At 41.4% G+C, this 20451-nt stretch overlaps 1 protein-coding gene across 4 annotated transcripts; it reads right to left on the bottom strand.

The window, feature by feature from the left end:
* On the bottom strand, nt 1-18750 carry LOC148823944 (uncharacterized). Of its 4 annotated transcripts, none has more exons than XM_088928212.1 (6): nt 18557-18750; nt 14404-17086; nt 10966-11059; nt 9924-9973; nt 8747-8827; nt 1-7158 (listed from the first exon to the last, which is right to left on the bottom strand). In XM_088928212.1, the coding sequence occupies exons 2-5, from the start codon at nt 17077-17079 to the stop codon at nt 8777-8779; spliced, it is 2871 nt and encodes a 956-aa protein (XP_088784338.1). In that variant the 5' UTR covers nt 17080-17086; nt 18557-18750; the 3' UTR covers nt 1-7158; nt 8747-8776. The 4 variants fall into 4 exon arrangements, with proteins under 4 accessions (XP_088784338.1, XP_088784341.1, XP_088784342.1 ...); XM_088928215.1 differs by lacking the exon at nt 18557-18750 and adding an exon at nt 18489-18553; XM_088928216.1 differs by lacking the exon at nt 18557-18750 and adding an exon at nt 18324-18432.
* Nucleotides 18751-20451: the final 1701 nt, after the last annotated feature.

Here is a 20451-nt window from a genome sequence, read left to right as displayed (position 1 = left end):
TGAAGATAAACACTTTATTTAACAGTACAATAATATTACTTAAAAAAAATAAAAAGCCATAAAATACAATGTGTAAAGTGATTCTCCAAGTGGTTTCAGTTATACACAGTTACAATATAAAAAGGGTTATGATTTTTCCTTTTTTTTTGCCCAGATGCTTTCAGACTTTCAGCATGTTCTCCTAGCATCTGTCAGTTTCTAATGAACAACACAGTGTTCTATAGAGTTCTCCTGCTTAAAGGAATGTGGAGGAGACTGAAAAAAAAAAGTAAAAAAAAATATATATCCATTCAAAATAGAAATGTCACATAGAGGACAGAAATCAACAAGGACAGCTGGCAGAACATTAGGGCAGTGTGATCTTTGGGTTCCAATTTTCAGCGTTAGTAGCATTCCTACATGTATCCACGATCCATGATTACCCAAGACATCACTGATATTTATCGAATCCTAAAGGCTGATGGACATACAAAGGCCATCGGCCAAGCAGGGGCTCGGTCAGTTCTTTTAATTGCAAACTGAAGGGTTGCTCTCTGGTTTGCCATGAAACATATCTAGGGCTGAGTGAGCAAAACTTTTTTTTAACAAAACATCACACAATTACAGCAACTCATGTATTCCATTGTTCTATTACAGCTTATGGATTGCCACTGAGCTGAAAGTCACCACAGTGCCATCAATGAAAGGCAGTCCATGGTTTGAGTACAATAATGGGATTCTTTAAATCTTAATATTCATTTTAGAAGAATTTGCTGCATTTCAATATGCAACATTAGGTCATTAAAACATGATTTAAAAGAAAAATAAAATAATTCAACCACTATTCTCAGTTATTTCTTAATGAATGTAAAACACTCTGCAAACACCAAATCCAGATAAACAATTTGACTGTCCGTCACTAGAAAGTGTGGAATAAATTAAGGAAGTTCTCAGGAACCAATTTACTCTCAGGTCACAAGTTGTCCATTCCATGCTTTCTTTAAAACAAAAATATAGAAGAAACAAAACACAGTATCTTAGGTCTGCAATTCTGGTATCATGAACATAAAAAGCTTGGTCACCTTTTGTATTATGCAGACATTGCCCTTGAGGCACTGCTAGAGAGGATGGCTAACAAGCAGGAATGAAATGCAGCTGAAAATGACAAATTCTGCTCGGCTAGAATTGTCAGGCTGAGCCATACTAAGAGTTTGCAGACTGATGGTTATGCCATTCCATGTCCATTCCTCCTGTCCTCTCTGTTTAAATCAAAATAATCAGGAGGAAAAAAAATTAAACAATCCCTTTTATCCCACATTACTATCAATTCAGTTTGATTTGATGAAGAACATCAGCAGGGAGAATAAATACAAGCTCAATTCCCTTGATGAGTAGGCATTCATGAATTAGGGAATAGCCATTTTGTTATCTAACAATTTAAAATCCAGAACAGTCAGGAGTTGACAATATTTTTAAGTCAAGTTCATCTTTAAACTGTCAGTTCAATTTCACTGAGAAACAGTTTTAATTTCTTATACAGGCTGATTGTGGGTTTTACGTAGATTTCATATTGCTTTGATAATAAACCAAACTAATATAAAACCAAAAATCTACTTAATTGAACTAGAACATCTTGAGCAAGGTGCTAGCAAAAAAAAAATAGAAATGGGTTTACACAAATCAGTTCAACTCTTCTGGCAAAGCTGGGTAAGATCCTTAAAATTTGATTCTTCAAAATTTCTGCTTTTATTTCAAATCCCTCCATTTGACCACAAGATGAAAGAGGGACATGATCACAACAGAGAAGGTAGCAGAACTGACACCTTTGAGGTCAGAGCACTTCTTAAACTCAAATCTGAGAATATAAAAACCTGAATAAGTGCTCAACATCTTCAACATTTCAATACAAACATTGCACAACGAATATGCAAGTCAAAAGGACACTGAAAAAAATATATATACAGACAGAAAAAAGCTTATGAACGGCAAATTCTCAAGCTTTTTTTAAAGGGGAAAATTCCAGTGTGCAGTTAGAATAAAACTGCTTCGTTGAATCCTCTTATTGAAGAACATTCAGCAATATCTCAGAATAAAAAATAGATTGAGAAGTAAACTACACAAGGTGCTAAATTTACCTTTGTTCTATGGGGCTCAACCTTCAAATTCTCACAAGAAAAGACTGTTAAACACCTGGCAAGGCCTTGCAAGACCACATAAAAAGAGCGAGGAACTTGAGAGCCAACTGGAACCGTTGTCAATTCTTTAGTGCTTCACTAAAAATATAAAACTACCCAACTTGTAATGACAAAAAGACAGCTGTTGAATAAATTAAGACTTCCTAAACAAAACTAAACAGAAGCTACAGAATCATATCATCTTTACCTACTTCATGAACGCTCCAGTGACATATCCCTCACCAAGTGATTCATACATTTCATAAACAGAGGCCTGTTCATCAAAAATAAGCTGCAATCAATTAGAACTGTCATGGGCAGTTCATGCATTTTACCTCCTCCATATTTGGTGCTTAATGCTTAGTAATTCAACTGCATTGGCCAAGCTTCCTCATAATACCTGAATTCCTTTACAATCCAAACTGTTAATCAGTTTTTCACCCCTTCAAAATGTGCAGCACATCTGAAAAGCCAGTTAGTGATAATGGACTCCTTTAATAATTAATTAGGAGGGCAACAGTGGGTTAATGTAGTTTTTTTTCCCCACTGGTTTGAAGCAATGCAAAACTGAAACAATTAAAAGAGTTACAGATACAGATGAAAGGGGATCCTGCTGCCCATCTATCAGTACCTGTATGTGCTGCTTTCTCAGATACAGCAGGAAAAAATATTGACAACCACCATAACCCTATGCCTAGAGCTAGGAACAACAACAGTCATGTTTCTTCATAAAAGTTTTCCAAGAAGCCAAAGATTTCCTGGTTTTGCACTGTACAGAGAAAGCAGTCTCATCTAGATTATAAGGGTCCTTAAATTGAAGTGCCATCTACTTTTGAAGTCGTCACATCTTTGTCCTGTCTCTCTTGACAGTTTAGTACATTTCCGGATAAGACATGATTGTATGAAAACTAGAAACTACCTTGATCCGCCAGCTACTTCTCAGATCTTGAGATCTAGCACAGAAAGGTTCATTTTTCCCTAAACCAGCTAAAACTAGTATCTGTGAGGGGATGCTATGCCCAAGCACCAGGTGGACTGAATGGGATACGAAGCTGAAGATATTCCTGTAGTTTCCAATGCAGAAAACTACCCAGGCCCTAAAATAAATTATCTGAAATAACTTCCATTTGAACAACAAATGAAAAGAAATGACATAATACTAAAAATGGATACTTCCTTTCCAACACTTCTTACGAGTTTAAAGTAACACCAAACGTAAATGTAAATCTGTTTGTGCCATCTTGTCCCAGAATGGATTCCGATATGTTGTATTGTGCAAATGGTATTGTGCTTTCCAAGTACTATATGTAACATGTTATGGTGACAATTTGTAATGGTTACAGACTGCTAAAACAGCATAACAGCTGTGCTTAGTGCTTTGTAAGTCCACCTGTTTTTCTGTGTGAGTGCCTCCATCTTATTTTATACTTAATCTTACACTTAAACTGCTGTACAGTATCCCACTAGGATCAAGTAAAAGGTTTATTCCATGCTGAAAAGAGAAGAAAGGAAACAATGTTTCCTCTGTGGAGCCTTCTTCGAGTGTGTGTCTACTTGAACTACTTATCCCACTAGGATGTCTGGGCTGTTAAGACGCCTCTTTCTTCTTTCAAACTCCAGGTACTTCCACTGGCCTCAACCACATTCACTCCAGCTCTTTTAGAATCCCAGTTTCCACTCTGCACTCTAAACTGCTTTTCACCATATCTGACACCATTATTCTGCTATTCTGTTTAAAGCACATTTATACATTTAATTAAATTACCCAAACTTTTGCACAGTACTGTAAAATTGATAACCCCGTCAAGGGTGAAAAATAAAAAAACAACCATATCTATGTATTTTTTCATCTTTCAAGCATAGGCCAAATTACTTCGACAGTCAAGTGTCATTTTGCTGACGATTAAAAACAATTGTGAAGTTATCATCAGGTCCTGCAGAAACAGGTGCTGCAGCATGAATGAATGATCTGTGACTAATAGCAGCCAGCTTGCAAACACCCCCTGACTGTCCACATGCAGAACCAATTCTAAGAGGACCAAATAAGTAGGCTAGCAATCCACGTCTGTGGCCGAACACTGACCAGGTTTTAGGTGTAAGTGATGGACTCAGAATGACATCATAAGGGGTCAAAAACAAACTAGGAGTTACGCTTTAGAGAGAAAACCTCCTGACACCACTATAAGCTGCAAGACTCTTATAAAAGCAGTAACAACTCCACAGTGGCTCTGAATGTTTTCTTTGGGCTTTGTAGACATTGCTCTGCATGTAAACCACTTATTTACAATTGAAAAATTCACATGGCTTGTACTCCTGGGGCCACAGCAAAGATGCTCAGCTACAGCTCATAGGGGCAGGTCCCCATCGCCGTTTCCCAACACTAGCAGAGCTCAAGTGTATGCTTACAAAAATATTAATAAAAATGGCAGCCGCACCAGTTGTTTACAGCTTTCACTGCTGGGGTGAGTGAACAAAATCAAAATTATTCTGTAAGGCTGCAGACGTCTCAGTTACAGGACACAGAGAACTGCAGCTAACTTTCAATTTGTCCTTGGTAAACAGAGCAGAATTACTGCTGTACACCCTTTCTTCCAACCTGGCGTTGCAGTGTTTCCACCTGATGGATGGATGTATTGACATCACTGTGCACAAAGGAAAAATCAAATAAAACAGCATTGAGAATTACAGAAAGAAAAATTTATTTTGCACAGTACTGTCCTGTTTCCATCTGCCACCCAGGCTGAGTGATCTGATTTCAACTCCCAGAACTGTTTGCTGGCTTTCAGAGAATCCCCTATGCTAAAAAAAAGTTTTGAATACAATACAATACAGACCTGCTGGCAATCAATTTTTTTTTAAGATGTGCTCATAAGAGAAAACAAAATTAAGTCCTGCCAGTAATCAGTACAGCATGTGGTGAAAACTAGTTCAACTTACAGACTGAGAAACACAATTCATGGTCAGTGTTGATACAAAAGCGCTCTAATGTTCTTCAAAAACAGGATCCAGACTGTTTTAAGATCACTGTCAGTTGCTAGTGGAAATAAGGAGTGCTTGAAAGCACCAAAGCAGCTAAGGTAGCTAAACCAAAGCAGAGCTTTCCAACCGAGACTTTCTTTAATATAAAAAATCCCTTTCAGAGAATTCCCGCTGAAACAGGAATGGATTAAATCCAATTTAGAATCTGCACACTATTTGTAATTGACACACCCCGTAATGGTTGCTAACTTAGTTTCCATCAGGGCTTTGACCTTCTGCCAAATTAAAACCTACCATCTTATCACTGGGCTTTGCAATTTGGTAACCTAAACATTTTCATTCAACTATATTAATTTCCTGAGAAAAACATAATTCTAATTATGAAATCACGGTAAGATCTAATGTCTAAATTAGTGTGACATCAATGTTTTCGATCCTTTTACATATGATAAGTTATTAAAAAGAGGGCTGCAGCTAACTAGCCTCTTGTAGTAAAGATTCCTGACATCTCTCACACATCCATAGCAAAAGTGGAGAGACAAAGATGGAAGCGACTATTTCTAAGGGGCAATTATAAGAAATAATACAAAACTAATGGGAGACCTTCCCTACGGAGAGAACCAACATCCAGCACTTTAGGCCAAATACCTCCCATGTCAGCGTAGTTAAAACCCAGGTTGCTTTCCTCATCAGATGCAAGGAAATTGACAGGGAAAAATAATCTAAAAAATATTTGACAGGGAAATTGGGCTATATAACCATGTCAAAATTCCTAAATATTCCTCCTATTGAAAGCAATAATTTCTTCTGCAGTTCAGCATCATTTGTTTTTGTTGTATGTTTTAAGTAAAAAAGCTTATTAGAAAAAGGAGAATGGGATGTATAATATCCAAACAAATTGTTAAATGTCCAATTTACAGTCTCCTGATTGACCGTGTTAACACTGATCTATAATATTTCTACCTGCAGGTGAAGAGGTAGATTTCCTATTAAGAACACACATCCCAATGTTTACTACAGCACTTAGCTTTACAAACTTTCAAAAATGCTAAAAGAAACACAAAATATAAACATGCCTTAGAGCTAAAACGCTAACCTCTGTCTTCTAAGGAATCTGAGGCAATACATTTCAACAGTGACATATCAGAATGACACCTATCTGAGTGAAGAGTCAAGGCACAATTGCACTAAGGCTATTGGAAGGACTGAAATTCAAAGTTTTCAGATTAAGCAGCAGAAAACAACTCTGATATTATAACCAGGTTTTACACTGTAACAATAGAGAGCCCAATTCAGTTCAAAGAAATATTCTTGGTTTCAGTCTTTTTTTTTTTAAAGAAAACCCGCTTTTAAACTTGTACATTTAACCTATCACTGCAAATTAAGGACACAAATAAAAAACATAAATAAACCTAATAAATAATTCTACATCTGACTTACTAATATCCAGAGCTAAGTGATTTTCCTTTAATTAAAATACATTTCAGCTTAAGAAATCTCGGAGAGGGATTATTTACAGAAATTTCATATGACAGCATGTCTACTAACACAAAATAAAGAGCTAAATTTAAAAAGCATTGTGCATGATGTCTGCCTGGGCCAACCATCTTATCATTCATGGTGCCTTAACTTTTTTTCAGGCAGTATTCAAAATCCAAGGACTTAATATATCAATTTTAACAACTGATGTTTGGGCAGCATATATTCCCTTCTTTTCAGTTCATTTCAAAACTGGGACCAAAATCCACCACCCACCCAAAGGAAATGTACCACCAATTTATTTTTGGAAAAGTTATCATTCAGGAAAGTCGACTTCTCCGAAGGCTGGAGACAATTCCAAAAGCCACGTTCGCCCTGTTCGAGTAGCCAGCCGTGAAGGGAAAAAGTCTGAATTAAGGTCTGTAGGTGTTTGCATTCAACCAAACCCTCACAACCCAACCTAAGAACATTCTTTCTATACTGTCAAATTCATTGGCAGCCACTGGAGAGGACTTCGCCTGCAGACTGTCACAGAGATGGAGTTTATCTGAGAAAGAGACAGAGGAAATTACTTATTAAATAGGCAGAAGGCGAAAGGATTTCTCCGCAAGCTAAAAAGAAGAAAAGCAGACACAGTTCAATGGTGGAACCATGATGGTAGCTTAGAAATAACAAAAAAGTAATTTTTCAAAAACTTCCGCAGCAGACAAATCAGCCTGTCACCCGTTGAGTACTTCCAAGCTGCCTGCCCAATAATGGCACTCATTCAGAATGCAGGCTGAGAGCATTGACCAGCGTGAGTCCAGACAAGGCCCTAAGCAGACTGTAAGTAGAAGTCCCAAAGGGACAGTGCTCAATTGGCCAATAGCTGGAGCTGAGTAGGCAGGAGGCATAAAAGGAGTCTCCTGAAGGCATCTGGTCTTGATCTCACTTGTGACAACCATTACTTTACGGTTCTCAGTTTAATCTTTTTCCAACTTCACACACAGCTGTGACTGAGTACATTACATAACATACTATTCTACACGCCATCACCCCATTTATAGCTCTGCCCTTAGATGAGCATCTTCTATTTAAAATAAATCTATTTAATTGCATAAAGTGCAACAGTATAATGACAGTCACTCTGTGATAAAATGCAAAATAAAGATGGGGAAGAGATAAAACTTAATAATGTGCCATTAGGGTTTTATTTAGATTGCGACTTAAAAAATGCTACTGAAACACATTCAAAATAAAGGATAGCATGGGGATCATCACCTTCAGAATAATACATAACACTCTGCTCTCCATCACTAAGGATCCCATAACACTTAGACATAAGAAAGAAACCTAGAACCATCTACCCTTAAATGCAATTCCCCGCTGGGTAATGTGCCAGCTGCCCCTCTTCACAGCAGATCAGGTGGAGAAGTGAGAAACTGCTTCACTAGATGAACTCAAGTAGATGATTACTGAGGCTAGATTGCATGAACCTCAAATAGAACTTCTAACTAAGATACCACAGTTAACACCTGTAATCATAAGAACACTGCCACGGGGTCTTTAATGAACGAGGATTGAGAAGCTCAGTTTAACACCTCATTCAAAGCACAGCACCTCCTGCAGTACAGTGTGCCAAGTACCCATATCAGGACAAAGGTTTAGAAATTCCACTCCAGAGGGAAGAGTGCCACCATCTCTGGTAGGCATCATCTCTCTGTGCCAGTGTGAGGCTCACACCAGTGAGGTGTGCCAATTCACAAAATCAATTCCAAATGGCAGACTGACAAGCCAAACCCAGCCGAAATGCTGCTGAGTTAATTTGGACAATTTGGAGAAACCAGGAAGTCTTTTTTTTTACGCTTTGCTGACCATTACAAATAAAGGAATAAATATCTACCTACAGTAACTAAAGGATGAAGATCAAATAAAATTACTTCCAATATTTTTTCTCTACCAAAGCTTTCAGCCTACCATGGAGACCACAGAATCTCATTTCATTACTGAACACTTGCTCTTCAGTGTCACTTTGGAAGATGTGGAATAGCATGCACTGAAATTCCCCAAACAGCAGCCACCGCTTTTCATCGTCTTTGTGGTGTGCTTTTCTGAGGTTATGAGTAAATAAATTCCCTGTGATTCTATTAGCTGACCTTGCATAGCTTCTCCATTGCTTGACTTCATCACCTGCTTTCCAGTCTGTTCACAGAAGCAGACCCTTTGAAGGATTTGTTCTGGTGAGGGAAAAAGAAAAGACGCAGTTAAAAGCCACATCAAATGGATCTCGTCTCGGCAAGCATGATGTCTTTCCTGCTATTTACCATGTATTTGGTAAACAATCTAAACTACTTTAAGCCTAAAAAAATACTGTAACATTAGGTTTAGTTGTCAAATTCAGGAGTGCAGAATAAATTGCATCATGCCAGAATTCCGATCAGGCAACATTTGTCCACCTGTTGTAATGCAATCTGCATGCCGAATCAGGCTTTCCTGTTGCGAAACTGCGCTAGTTAGAAAAGCGTGCGTGGTGCACTTGGCTAATTTAGAAGGTCCCACAAGCAAATCAACGATAATTATCAAGGTACCAGAACACAAGCTTTGTTTTAACACAAAGTAAAAAAAAAAGTTTCACAAACTCTCTACTAGGTTAGGAAATGAAGTGAAAGAAACATCAACACTGAAATGACTTTCAGAATAGCATTTTCAGAATTTGTTTTCAGAAAAGCAAAATAAAAAAATAAAAAAGTGTATCAAAGTACACTTAAGGAACAAACATACAAATTTGTACACATTTGCACTGAAAATTCACACCAAAGTTCCGAAAGAGTTCACAGTTTCATAATTATTCAAGATGTAGAGTTAAACAGGTGTCTTGTTACAAACGAAGAGATGAATAAAAATTGTCCAAATCTAGCACTGATAAAATACATCAGACAGGGCTCTCAAAATACCAATAAGAAAGAATTTCAAGAGACTCAAGAAACATGGTGCAACATTTTAATCTACAGATCCAATTTTCTGCAACAGTAAAGATAATGACTGATTACATCATGGAAAAAAATCTGGGTTGGGCTGATATAGCTGTCTAACCTCAAACAGACATAGTCTTTAAGATACTCCGAAGACAAAAAGCAAACAGTAATATTTCCACTTCTGCACTCTGGCCCTCCCCCCATATTGTTAATAAGCACCTTAAGGAATGTGTTTCTTGGTCAGTTTAAGCGATCAGTCACGGGGAAGTGGAACCACAAATTTCACTATAATAATGTGGCTAACTGTACAATATCAGTAATGGAAAACCTAATAATTCACAAGTGGTCTTGATATTACCTTGTGCTTTGTACATTTCATTGAGAAGTTTTCTTCGTTGAGAACACAATCTGGGAAGACGGGAAAAAAAAACAGGAAGAGAATTAGGAAACACTGGTGACGTTTCAGCACAGACTGCATCAGTGGAAGGCTGACCTTCTCACGCTGAAGAACACAAACCGGCATCAACTGAGCATGTCACCTTGGTGTGTCACAACAGCAGAGCAAAGGTATGACAGGAAACACAGGGCTGGCTTGCAAAAAGAAAAAAACAGGTTCAGTCTGTTTTAACCAGATCTGTACCCTTCCGCACCACAGGTGCAGGCTCAAACGTGTTTGCTGTACCTTTCTCAAACATTACTCAGTGCAGTTGTTAAGAGATCATGTCTTACGTCAACTGCGAAGGTGTGTCCTCCTCAACTACTTTCCTGAGACTTGTTAATCAGCAGGCTTGTCTCAAGCATTTCAAACTTAAGGGTCCTGGAAGTGCAGCTGTGCATGTGTATCAGAACCTTCTCCAGAACTAGACTTACACTGGATATGGATTTAAATCTGACATAGCGTTTTTGAGCTGCACAAAATGCTTTGTTTTGCTAAAGAGGAAGAACATCATTGACTACTCAATGAGCTCTCTATGCAGAAAAAATGAAAAGAAATATTCAACTGGCAAGAGAGAAAAGCAGCTCCTCACCCAAGACACCCCACCTTAGCATGCCTGTTTGTTGGTTTCTACAAAGCTGACCACCTAATTTACTTGATTGAGCTCATTTTAATTACTCAACAATTATTCTTCTACCAGGTCCTGAGTTTTTGGTTAAATATTGTAATTATCTATTTGAATACTTGTTTAATTACACAAATAATTAATGCAATGGTGGGTTAAGTAGCTTCCAGAATGAAAATGCGAAGACTGGAGTCATGAAAACCCCTGTCCTTTCCAATGCAAAACTGCTCTTCCATTGAAACTGTCCCCTTTTCCTGAATGAACACTGAAAAACAAACACAGGAGCAAATGTTTGTATGGCTTTGCTGTTCATTCATCTCTCTCGCCCACCACACTTACCTGACTGAGCTGCACAAGTGTAGTGATATTTGCTCGGACAGCCTTTGAAGAAGCAGCCCAAGGTGGCGCCTGTTCGATGGCATAAGGAACACACCTAAATAATGACAATTCAAACCATCTACCATTAGGAACAGTGGAAAGCAATACTCGACCAACAACTAAAGCAGCATCAATCACTAGATATATATGGGATGTGACCAGACTCACTGGCCACTGAACACTGTAAAGCAATGGGACTAAGGCTGGGATTAACCCCACTCGGGGACAGTTAGAATCCACTGTCCCCTGGAGTACTTGTGCCAGTGTGGCTTAAGAACATTTTGAGTCTCCTTTTCAAATTATCCTTCAAGAACCAGATGACTTGGAATCCCGCAGATGGGACTCATCATCTTACCATTAAGTATTTTATCACAGTCCCCCCCATCTGAAAAAGCCAATTGTGTTTTTTTCAACTGAATGAAAATGAGGAAGTGTAGGCAGACTCCTCTGACCTGCCCACGTTTGAGAAACACTCATATTCTAAAACATCAGTCTGCACAGCCCCAGACAAGAACTGGAGAAGGGGCACGCGCCACACCAACGGCTTGTGTGCCTCCTAGTGCCAGGGAGGTGGCAGGGTTGACTGTGGCACTGGGAGCTGAGAGAGCCCTGCACAGGGTTGTCAGCCTACCTTTGGTGGCGCTCCACCAGTTGTGTGCCCCCACCTGCCATGCATAACTCTGAAGGGACACCTTCATAAAATGTCATATGAGACATTAATAGGTTTTAAACAAGAATATACCGCCAGGCAAACAATTTATAATTAAGGACACTGACAGAAAAGAGACCAGGAACCACCTGGGAAATAGAAAACAGGCATTACATACTGGAGTAGACAGGTCATAGTAATCTCCACCCAAAATATGAATTTATAAGATGTTCTTAGTTTGTGCTCATTTCTGTCCTCTTGATTTCTTTATAGGGAGAGATTGCCCCTTTTGGGAATAAAAACACATAAAAGCAACTTTTTGCATCATTGCTAAACTACTGTTATAATAGTGATGCTGAATTAAGTTCGGAATTAAGCACTTACGAAACCGCAACTATAAATGTTTCAATACGTAACCTAGTCTTACGAGAAGACAGACAAACTAGGGGATATTACAAATATTATATGAGAGGTTAATGTGAAATAATCACTTATTACAAAAAGACAGTTAACTATAAAACACAAAACATTACTAAACCAGTATTGAAAAAATATTGTACAGTTTATTTCACCTTACACATCAGATGGCAACCTGTACCTTACCTTAATGTACAACATCTTTACTACTACTTTCTTGGGCCAAGTCAATAAAAGTGGATTAGCTCAATTTTAAAACAAAATTAACTTAACAAAAGAGAACAGTGATTTTTGTTTAAATATGGGACTCCACATTTAACCTACAAATGGTTTTCAGAAAAGGCTGTAAATTACAATACAGCATCTGTTCCTGCACCCACATAAGGGCCGGCATTATATATCTTGGTGATATACACACGGTACTCTTCTTAACAAACTGTGTAATACAGCTTTAATTTAGATAAGCAATAAAATTGTACTTTTTGGTTAGGGGAAACCCTTATAAAAAGCAAAAGGATGTTTTTTTTAATCAACACTGGATTAAGCAAACATTTGATCACTCTATTGGTAGCTCATGCAGCCATGTAGTTCTGCAACATGAACAACAGATTGCATTGAGATAAAACACAAAAGCCAAGCAGAAAGTGATTCTTGACAAACATCCGAACATTGAGTCTCATTCATTTAACACCTTACAATGTGAATCAGGCGCCACTTCCTGTTCTAAGATAAGTATTCAAGGTAGACATGAAATCTTCAAAGACTGAAAAGGAGGCTGGTTAAGTCTAAGGCATCCAAAAACACAGGCCTTAGGGTAATTCGTCATCTCCATTCTTTAAGCAGCAACTTAAGCAGTTGAATTAATAAAGAAAGTAGTTAATGAAAAATTAGACTGAAGTAACTGCAGCATGCCATCAAACATTCCATTCCTAAAAAATAAAAAGGCCATTTTGCTAACTGACACTGTAAAAGAGTTGAATGCAATTTCAAAAACTTTTTTCCCCTTTTATAAACCCTGAAGTGAACTGTAGTAAATGCTCACATGCAGCGCTCTGAAAAACCATGGTTTTGTCAGCTCAGAGTTAAAAGCATCTTGCCTTTTTTGTTAGCTATGCAGAAAATTTCTTCCAGTAGCATTATTTTCATTAAAGAAAACACATATTAACACACACTGGGAGTCAACAAAACAAAAACTATATTACTGACTATAAGACTAATACATCTATGCACATTCATTCCTAATAAGATGACATTTAGCTGGATTGTACACAGTAAGAACAAAGGCTACAAGTGAGAGTATGCTATTCAACAACATTTGCTCATTTGAATGTTATCACACTATTGAGCTGAGCATTTTCAAGATGGATCTTGTCAGATCCCAGCATTGCTGGGCAGTTGTACAGTCCAGACTGCCTCTAAAGAACAAGAGGTTGTAACCTGGAAACTGTGACACAGAACACAAATACTGTGTAACAGGAATCTGTGTCCCTGGTACCTTTACACATGGTGTACTAATATTTAATGGAGCCACAGTACAGTGGGCCTCTACTGTGGCTTCAGTAAATATGATAAAATGCAAGACAATAACTTTCTGGCGTGGGCATTTCGTAAGAGTGACAGAGCAGATGTGCTACCAAGGAGTATATAACTAAAACAGCCCATCCATTTTTTTTTATGTTACACAAATGTCTAAAAACACAATATACCCTTACCAGAACATCAGATAAGGACAATAAGAAAACAGGGTCCATTAAGATCATTCAGGATGATCAAATGTTTTAAATTAACATAAGCAAAGCTTAGTCCTATTTCACAGTCACAACTGGACCAGGCCAGACAAATTACAGATTTCTGAAAAGTGAACATTAGCAATCCCCCATAAGGCTCTGATTCACCACTCTAAAACACTGTCACTTTTCTTCCTGAGGAGGGGACATAACTAAAATGTGAGAGGGACCGCAAACTTTCAGAACAGCTAGCCGAGACGTAAAGAGCATCAACAGGTGCAGCAATTTATGACTGCGACAGACATCACAAACCAGGACTGAAACAGAAAAATGTTACCAAATAATAAAGTGACTAATTGGGAAACTAAAATTAATTTTTACCCAGAAACCTGAAGAGCTTATGGAGAGCAAAATTCCTGTAACTGTGCACATAATTACACTTTCTATCAGACTCAAACAATAATACTGAACCAAGACGTTTCATGTGCAGCATTTCATTTTGGATCACTTACCTCCCCTCGTGCAAACCAACTCCATCTTCCTCAACCAATTTGCACATTGAAAAGCCACATGAAACCTGCCATCTACACTACGAGCGGATCTTACCGTTTCTTGCGCGAGCTTTGCAGCCTCTTCTAACCCATAGAGCTTTCCTTTCACCAGGTAGACACCCGCGGCCCATATCCCACAGTCCTCGTGAAGCCAGTACTCGCGGGTGTCCAACGGGACCACAGGAGGGCTGTACCAGTCTTCGGCGCTGGAGTCCGTCTTTGGCTTTTTTGCCACTGGGCTGCGCATGCAGTCGCCGTCGCTAGCCCACCTGCGGCGCTTCGAGGACTGAGCCCCTCGGAGGAGCCTGGCGGTCGAGGCCTCCGCAGCCTGGCTCCGCTTCCTTCCCCTGGCGCTGCACGAGGAGTCCGAGTCACTGAGGTCGTCATCCTTGAGGCTCTGCAGCCCGGCGCAGGGCTTTGGGGACGGTTTGAAGCCCTCGGGGTAGTAGGGTCCGTGCAGATCTCCCAGGTCCATCGCGTTGGCAGATTTGCCGCACAGGCAGCAGACCAGGTGGCTGCGCCACTTCCAGTCACTGTTTAAACGGCCCAAGAGCAGGCAAGAGGTGGTGGGAACAGCGCCAGACATGAAAGCCGGGCCTGTCTGCGCTTTTCCTTTCTTAAGCCGCACTTTCTCCTCCTCGGGGTAGTTGATGACCGTGCACATGGCATATTCTTTGAATTCCAGCCGTATATAAGGAGAGAAACTGTCCGTTTTCACGTCCCTTTTCTCCTCTTTATAGTTAACGTACTTCAGCTTGATCTCGGGTTCTTTCGGAGAAAACATGGAGGACTGCCCCACTTTGCGTTTCTTCCTCTTCCGCTTGGTAACGCGCGTTTTCCTCGCAGAAGCCGTTTTCTTGCTGCCCGGTGAATTTTTAGGGAGCACTGGGGGATTCTTCTGACATGCCTTCAGCTTAGGCAAGGCTCTGAGGTGCTGTTTTTCGGGGGAGTGTGTCCGATCGAGTTGACCCCTCCTTTCCCTCACCGCTTTGGGCGTGTGGGGAGGGGACTCGCGTGAATTCACACCACTGCGCAGAGATATGGAGACATTTCTATGTTTCTGATCTGAGGTAGACTTCTTGCTTTTGAGCCTGTCTGCACCAGCTTTGTCAGGACTGTCCTTCTGTGAGGCTGCTGCATTTGGACAGGGCTCTTCTTCTGGGCCAGGTAACTTCTCTTGGCCATCTTGGCTCGTGTCAGATTCCAAGACATCCTCATGTAAACTTACCTGGTCTTCCTGATGTGTTTCTGTGGTCAGAGGTTTTGAACCGGAATTTTTTTTAGTGGAATGGAAGTTAGCAGATGCTTTATGCCTCGATGGGGTAATGTTTTGCACAATCTCCTCCAACCTTCTTCCCCTCTGGGAACGAGGAGGAAGTTTTTTCCTCGCGAACAATCTCTCCTCGGCCAAGACGTTGCCATTCAGCAAGAACTCTCCAGATGTTTGCTGATTAACACACCCCCTTCCCTCGCTTTCAGAACTAATTTCTGACGGCTCACCGCAAGGGTTCGACAGCTCCCCAGGCAGCTCCGCTATACTGTCTGGCAGCGCCTGTACCCCATTAGCGATGGCCAGATCTTCAGTCACTTCACTTTTCTTGCTACATCTGTCCTGCGCAGCAGTCAAGCTCTCCACACAGGCTACAGTAGATTCAGTCTCAGCAGGATCAGCACTCAACTCCCCTTCTCCTACACTCTCCTCCACTGTGTCAGCAGCTCCGTCCACTGATGAATTCTCAAAGCTGGGAGAATTCAGCGTCTGGGGAAAGACAGTAATATCTTCCATCTTATCCTGAGAGGTAGCAGGGGACCAGTCTTCTTCTAAAGGACTATGGTATTCCCCATTTGCAGGACTACGCAACACATTTCTACAGCTCGGACTATCTTGCGAAACTACAGGCTCTTCAGTCCTTGAAATCACAACTAACACCTCAGAGTTGCACAGGTTTTTCTCCCCCTTCATGTGCACTCCAGCTTGGATCTCTTCCACCTTTTCCTCACAGATCCCTACATCCGGTGACGCACTGTCAGTACCATTGTGCATGTGGCCCCCCTCGGGGTAGCGGTCTCCAAGCTGTGGCTGAAGCTCCGCCACACCCCAGGGCCCCGCGTCCGTCCTCCCGTTCTGCCCACACGCCAGCTCCGTGGGAGCAGCGCCCTTTACACACTCATGTGCAGGAGTGTCTGTCGCCGCCCCGGTGGTCTGCTCTCCCTGAGCTCCACCCGCCGGCCTCGCGCTGTTCGGCAGAACCTGGCGATCACCCGCTGCACAGAGGCGGCCGTCGGCCTCCCAGTCTTCCTTAGAGTCCGCCTCGCCCTGCGAGACCAGAGCCCCGGGTTCACACTTCGGAGAGAGACAGGAAAGCTTCTGGTGGACCGGAGGGCCGCGCAGCTGGGGAAGGGGCGACGGAGAATCGCGAGGGGTAAACACGTGAGACCGGCTCACGTACGACAGCGTGACCGTGGTGTTCGAAAAGGCATCGTCGGGCTGGATTTGATCGTTTGGGTGCGGCGCACGCTCAGAGCTGTTTTCCTGGAAGACCCCTTTGCTGCCTGAATTGATGCTGTACCAGCTGGGAGCACTGACCACGTGCAAGGCTTCCATTGGGCTGTTCTTCAACAGGCTGTCTTTGTGTTTCATCGTCAGGTCATAGACTGTGGAGATACTGCAGGGGGCCAGGTCTTGCTGAGGATGTAAACCATCTGACTGGCTGGAAGGAGGGGGGTCCATATCAGCTCTGAAACAAGATATACACATCTATAAACACAGACATACGGCACAAAAACATCTTCAGTGGCCAAAAACCTGATGTCCACCTACTTTACAAATCTTGCATTAAAAATATCATTGATACCCACTAGTATTTCTCCCACAATTGTATAAAAGGTATAATTTTAAAAAGTCCTCTTTCATCACCAGTGCTAAAAAATATGAAGCATTTAGCTAAATTACACAAGATACAGAAAATTGTTGCTAGCGAATTTCTCTAAAACACTTAGACCATTGATTCAATTTTTCTGAGAAAACTGAAATCCTGTGCTTAGAGGTTAGCTCTAGAAAACTGTTATTACTTTTTTTTAAATTAAGAACCAGAAAAAAGTTTCCAGGATGATTACAACTGCAGAGTACGACAGCTCAGGCATTTAATGAACGGGTAGGTAGTAGGGAGACAAGGAGGACGATTAATCAACAAAGCGCCAGAAAAATTACTTACAACGAGGTATCCTACAAACCGTGGTTATTTCTGAAATATCACACTCGATTCGAGCTTATGAATAATTAAACGTTTTGTTCTTGTGGAACAGGCCTACATAACATGTCCCGGTGCAGCTATTACGAAGAAACGGCAATATATCCGACAAAAATACGCGACAGGAATCTCACTATGAATCTGAATAAAATCTCTCATCAAAGGCCTATTATGCTATTGTGTACGGAAATCCAGATAATACTTCGGTTAAAAACTACGATTAATAGACATAGAACAGTATAGGCGGTCACGCTCATCACACAAAAGCGACTACTTCTCTCCAGTTCAGACGAGCTGTGTCACACTTCTTAGGGGAACATCAACAAAATAGTAATTATCTTAAAAAGGGAAGCACATCCGTCTGATACCTTCTTATCCTACTTGAAGTAAACGTTTAAATGACGGAGGGAGATACGTTCGCAGTTAAATAACTAGCGGTAGCACAGCATCATGAGCTATCTGCCCTAGTAAAACCGTGACGAACCTAATGGGTCGTGTTTTAATTCTTGACAATAAAAATAAAGACGTAGCAGACACCTCTCTGTTGCACCCGGCGCGGCTGCCGGACACTCGGGCTGCTGACAGCGGCGTGGGAACAGTGTGGGGCTGTTTAAAAACCCAGCATCAGCCCCGGCTCTTCAGCGGCAGGGCTTCCTGGACAAAGTGTGCGCTAGGTTCAAAAGCGGCCAGGCGACCCCGAATTCTGACATGGAGATATACAAACTGTTGGGAACACCGCGGACTTCACGGAGGCAGGACGGAGACCTAAACGCTTCTGTCTGCGCCTTATCGCCGGTCTGTTGCGAGCTAGGCCAGGGCTACACTAGGCCCTCCGCGGCTGAAACAAAAGAAGCAGACAGAGCGTGTGTTGTCTGAACGAGAAACTTACCGAAACGATAAGGGGAGAGAGAGAGGGGGAGACAGAACAGGGGAGAGGAGGGGGGGGTTAAAACGTACAATTTAAACAGGATTCAGCGGCAGCCCACATCTCGCTCCCGGTTCTCTCTCTTCCTGACGATCCGCACACCGCAGCTCTTGGGTCGCAAGATCTCTGTGCTCCGGAAAAAGAAAAAAAGATGAGGGGGAAAAAGCCGTACTTCTGTAAAAAAAAAACAGATTGCATACAACCCCCCTTCGCGTGAGCTGCTGCACTCCGAGCACAGTCAGCTGGTGTAGCCACAGCGGGGCATGATGGGACAGACACACAAAGAGGGGTGGGATCTGAGCGAAACGAGGTTTTATTAATTTAGTGTGGATGTTCCTTGATGCTTACTACAGTCATGCATTCGGATGGATCAGATACAAATAGAACAAAAATACACATAGCTGTTGAACATATCAGTTGTTTAGTGTCACGTCTGTTCAGTATTTAAGGCATTAAACATGCTGTATTATATGTCACGGTTCGGTTACATTTCCTCATGGATACATAGGATATAAAACCCACTAAGAACAAGTCATTTTGTAGATGAGACATTTAGCCTCGTTCCCCAGTCTTTTTAATAATTGTAGATCTTATAAACGACTGTGAACGCTAGACGGGCTGGTCAGTACTGGGATGGAAGATCTCCAAGGAAAGGCTGCTGCAAATGTTGCCAGTGGATGGATCTCTCCTCCTTTGTTCAAAATACAAGTGCCTTTATATTGGCTCTAGGAAGTGCCAAAAAAGGTCCCATGGTATATTTTGAAAGACTATTTGTGCAGACCCTGGTGTTCACCAATACAACTGGTGATGTAATTTCTTACTTCTTCACCTGATCTTTTTTGTTGTGTGGCTGCTTGTGTATAACACCTGCCACACAACACCCGGGTGGGTACTGCATTAAGAAAGAAGTGAAGGGAATCTCCACCTATATGTAAAGTGCTTTGTGATCCCTTGGGATAATCATAATAATTGCTTACACTTATATAGCGGGTTTCTGGACACTCCACCCAAAGCTCTTTACAGGTAATGGGGACTCCCCTCCACCACTACCAATGTGCAGCATCCACCTTGATGATGCCATGTCAGCTAAAGCGCACCAGTGCGCTCTACTACAGTATCAATGGGGAGGAAAACAGAGTAATGAAGACAATTCAGAGATGGGGGTTATTAGGAGGCCATGATTGGTGAAGGCCAGGGGGGAAATTTGGCCAGGACACCAGGGTGACACCTCTACTATTTTTGAGAAACACCCTGGAATTTTTAATAACCACAGAGAGTCAGGACCTCGGTTCTAAGTCTCCTCCAAAGGACGGCACCATTTTTGTAGTGCAGTGTCCCCATCGCTATACAAGGCCATTAGGAAACACACAGACTGCAGGGGGAGCGCTCCCTACTGGTTCCACTAAGACTTCTTCTAGCAGCAACCTTAGTTTCTCTCAGGAGGCCTCCCATCCAGGTACTGGCCAGGCTCACTCCTGGTTAGCAGTGTGAGTGTGTTACCAGTTGTGTGTTGCAGGGTGATGTAGCTGCTGGTGAAATGTGTGGTGCAAAACATCTAAGCTTTCTATTGCCATATGGTCTTTAACAACTGATTAGTCAGGATCAACGTCTCATCCATTGGTTTATCACATCACGCATCTCCTATAGCATAGTGTCGCTTCATCTACCACCACAGTGGGACATCGGTTTGAATTCTGTTCCAGAGGGAGGAGTGCCACCCATCAATCCACTAAAACCACTTACAGCAACAACATGGGTTTCTGCAGAGGTCCTCCATTCCAGTACTGACCAACCCCAAGCCTTGCTGAGCTTCTATGATCTGTACTCTTACTGCCAAGGCAATACATTATATTAGGCTAGGTAGCTTTACAGATCATATAAAAATAAACATTCTGTGCATCTGGTCCCAATAGCGACTGTGATTAAA

The sequence above is a fragment of the Atractosteus spatula genome, chromosome 11 (genome assembly GCF_055471065.1).
Source record: "Atractosteus spatula isolate fAtrSpa1 chromosome 11, fAtrSpa1.hap1, whole genome shotgun sequence".
NCBI lineage: Eukaryota > Metazoa > Chordata > Actinopteri > Semionotiformes > Lepisosteidae > Atractosteus > Atractosteus spatula.
This window is presented reverse-complemented; position numbering and strand designations above follow the sequence as displayed.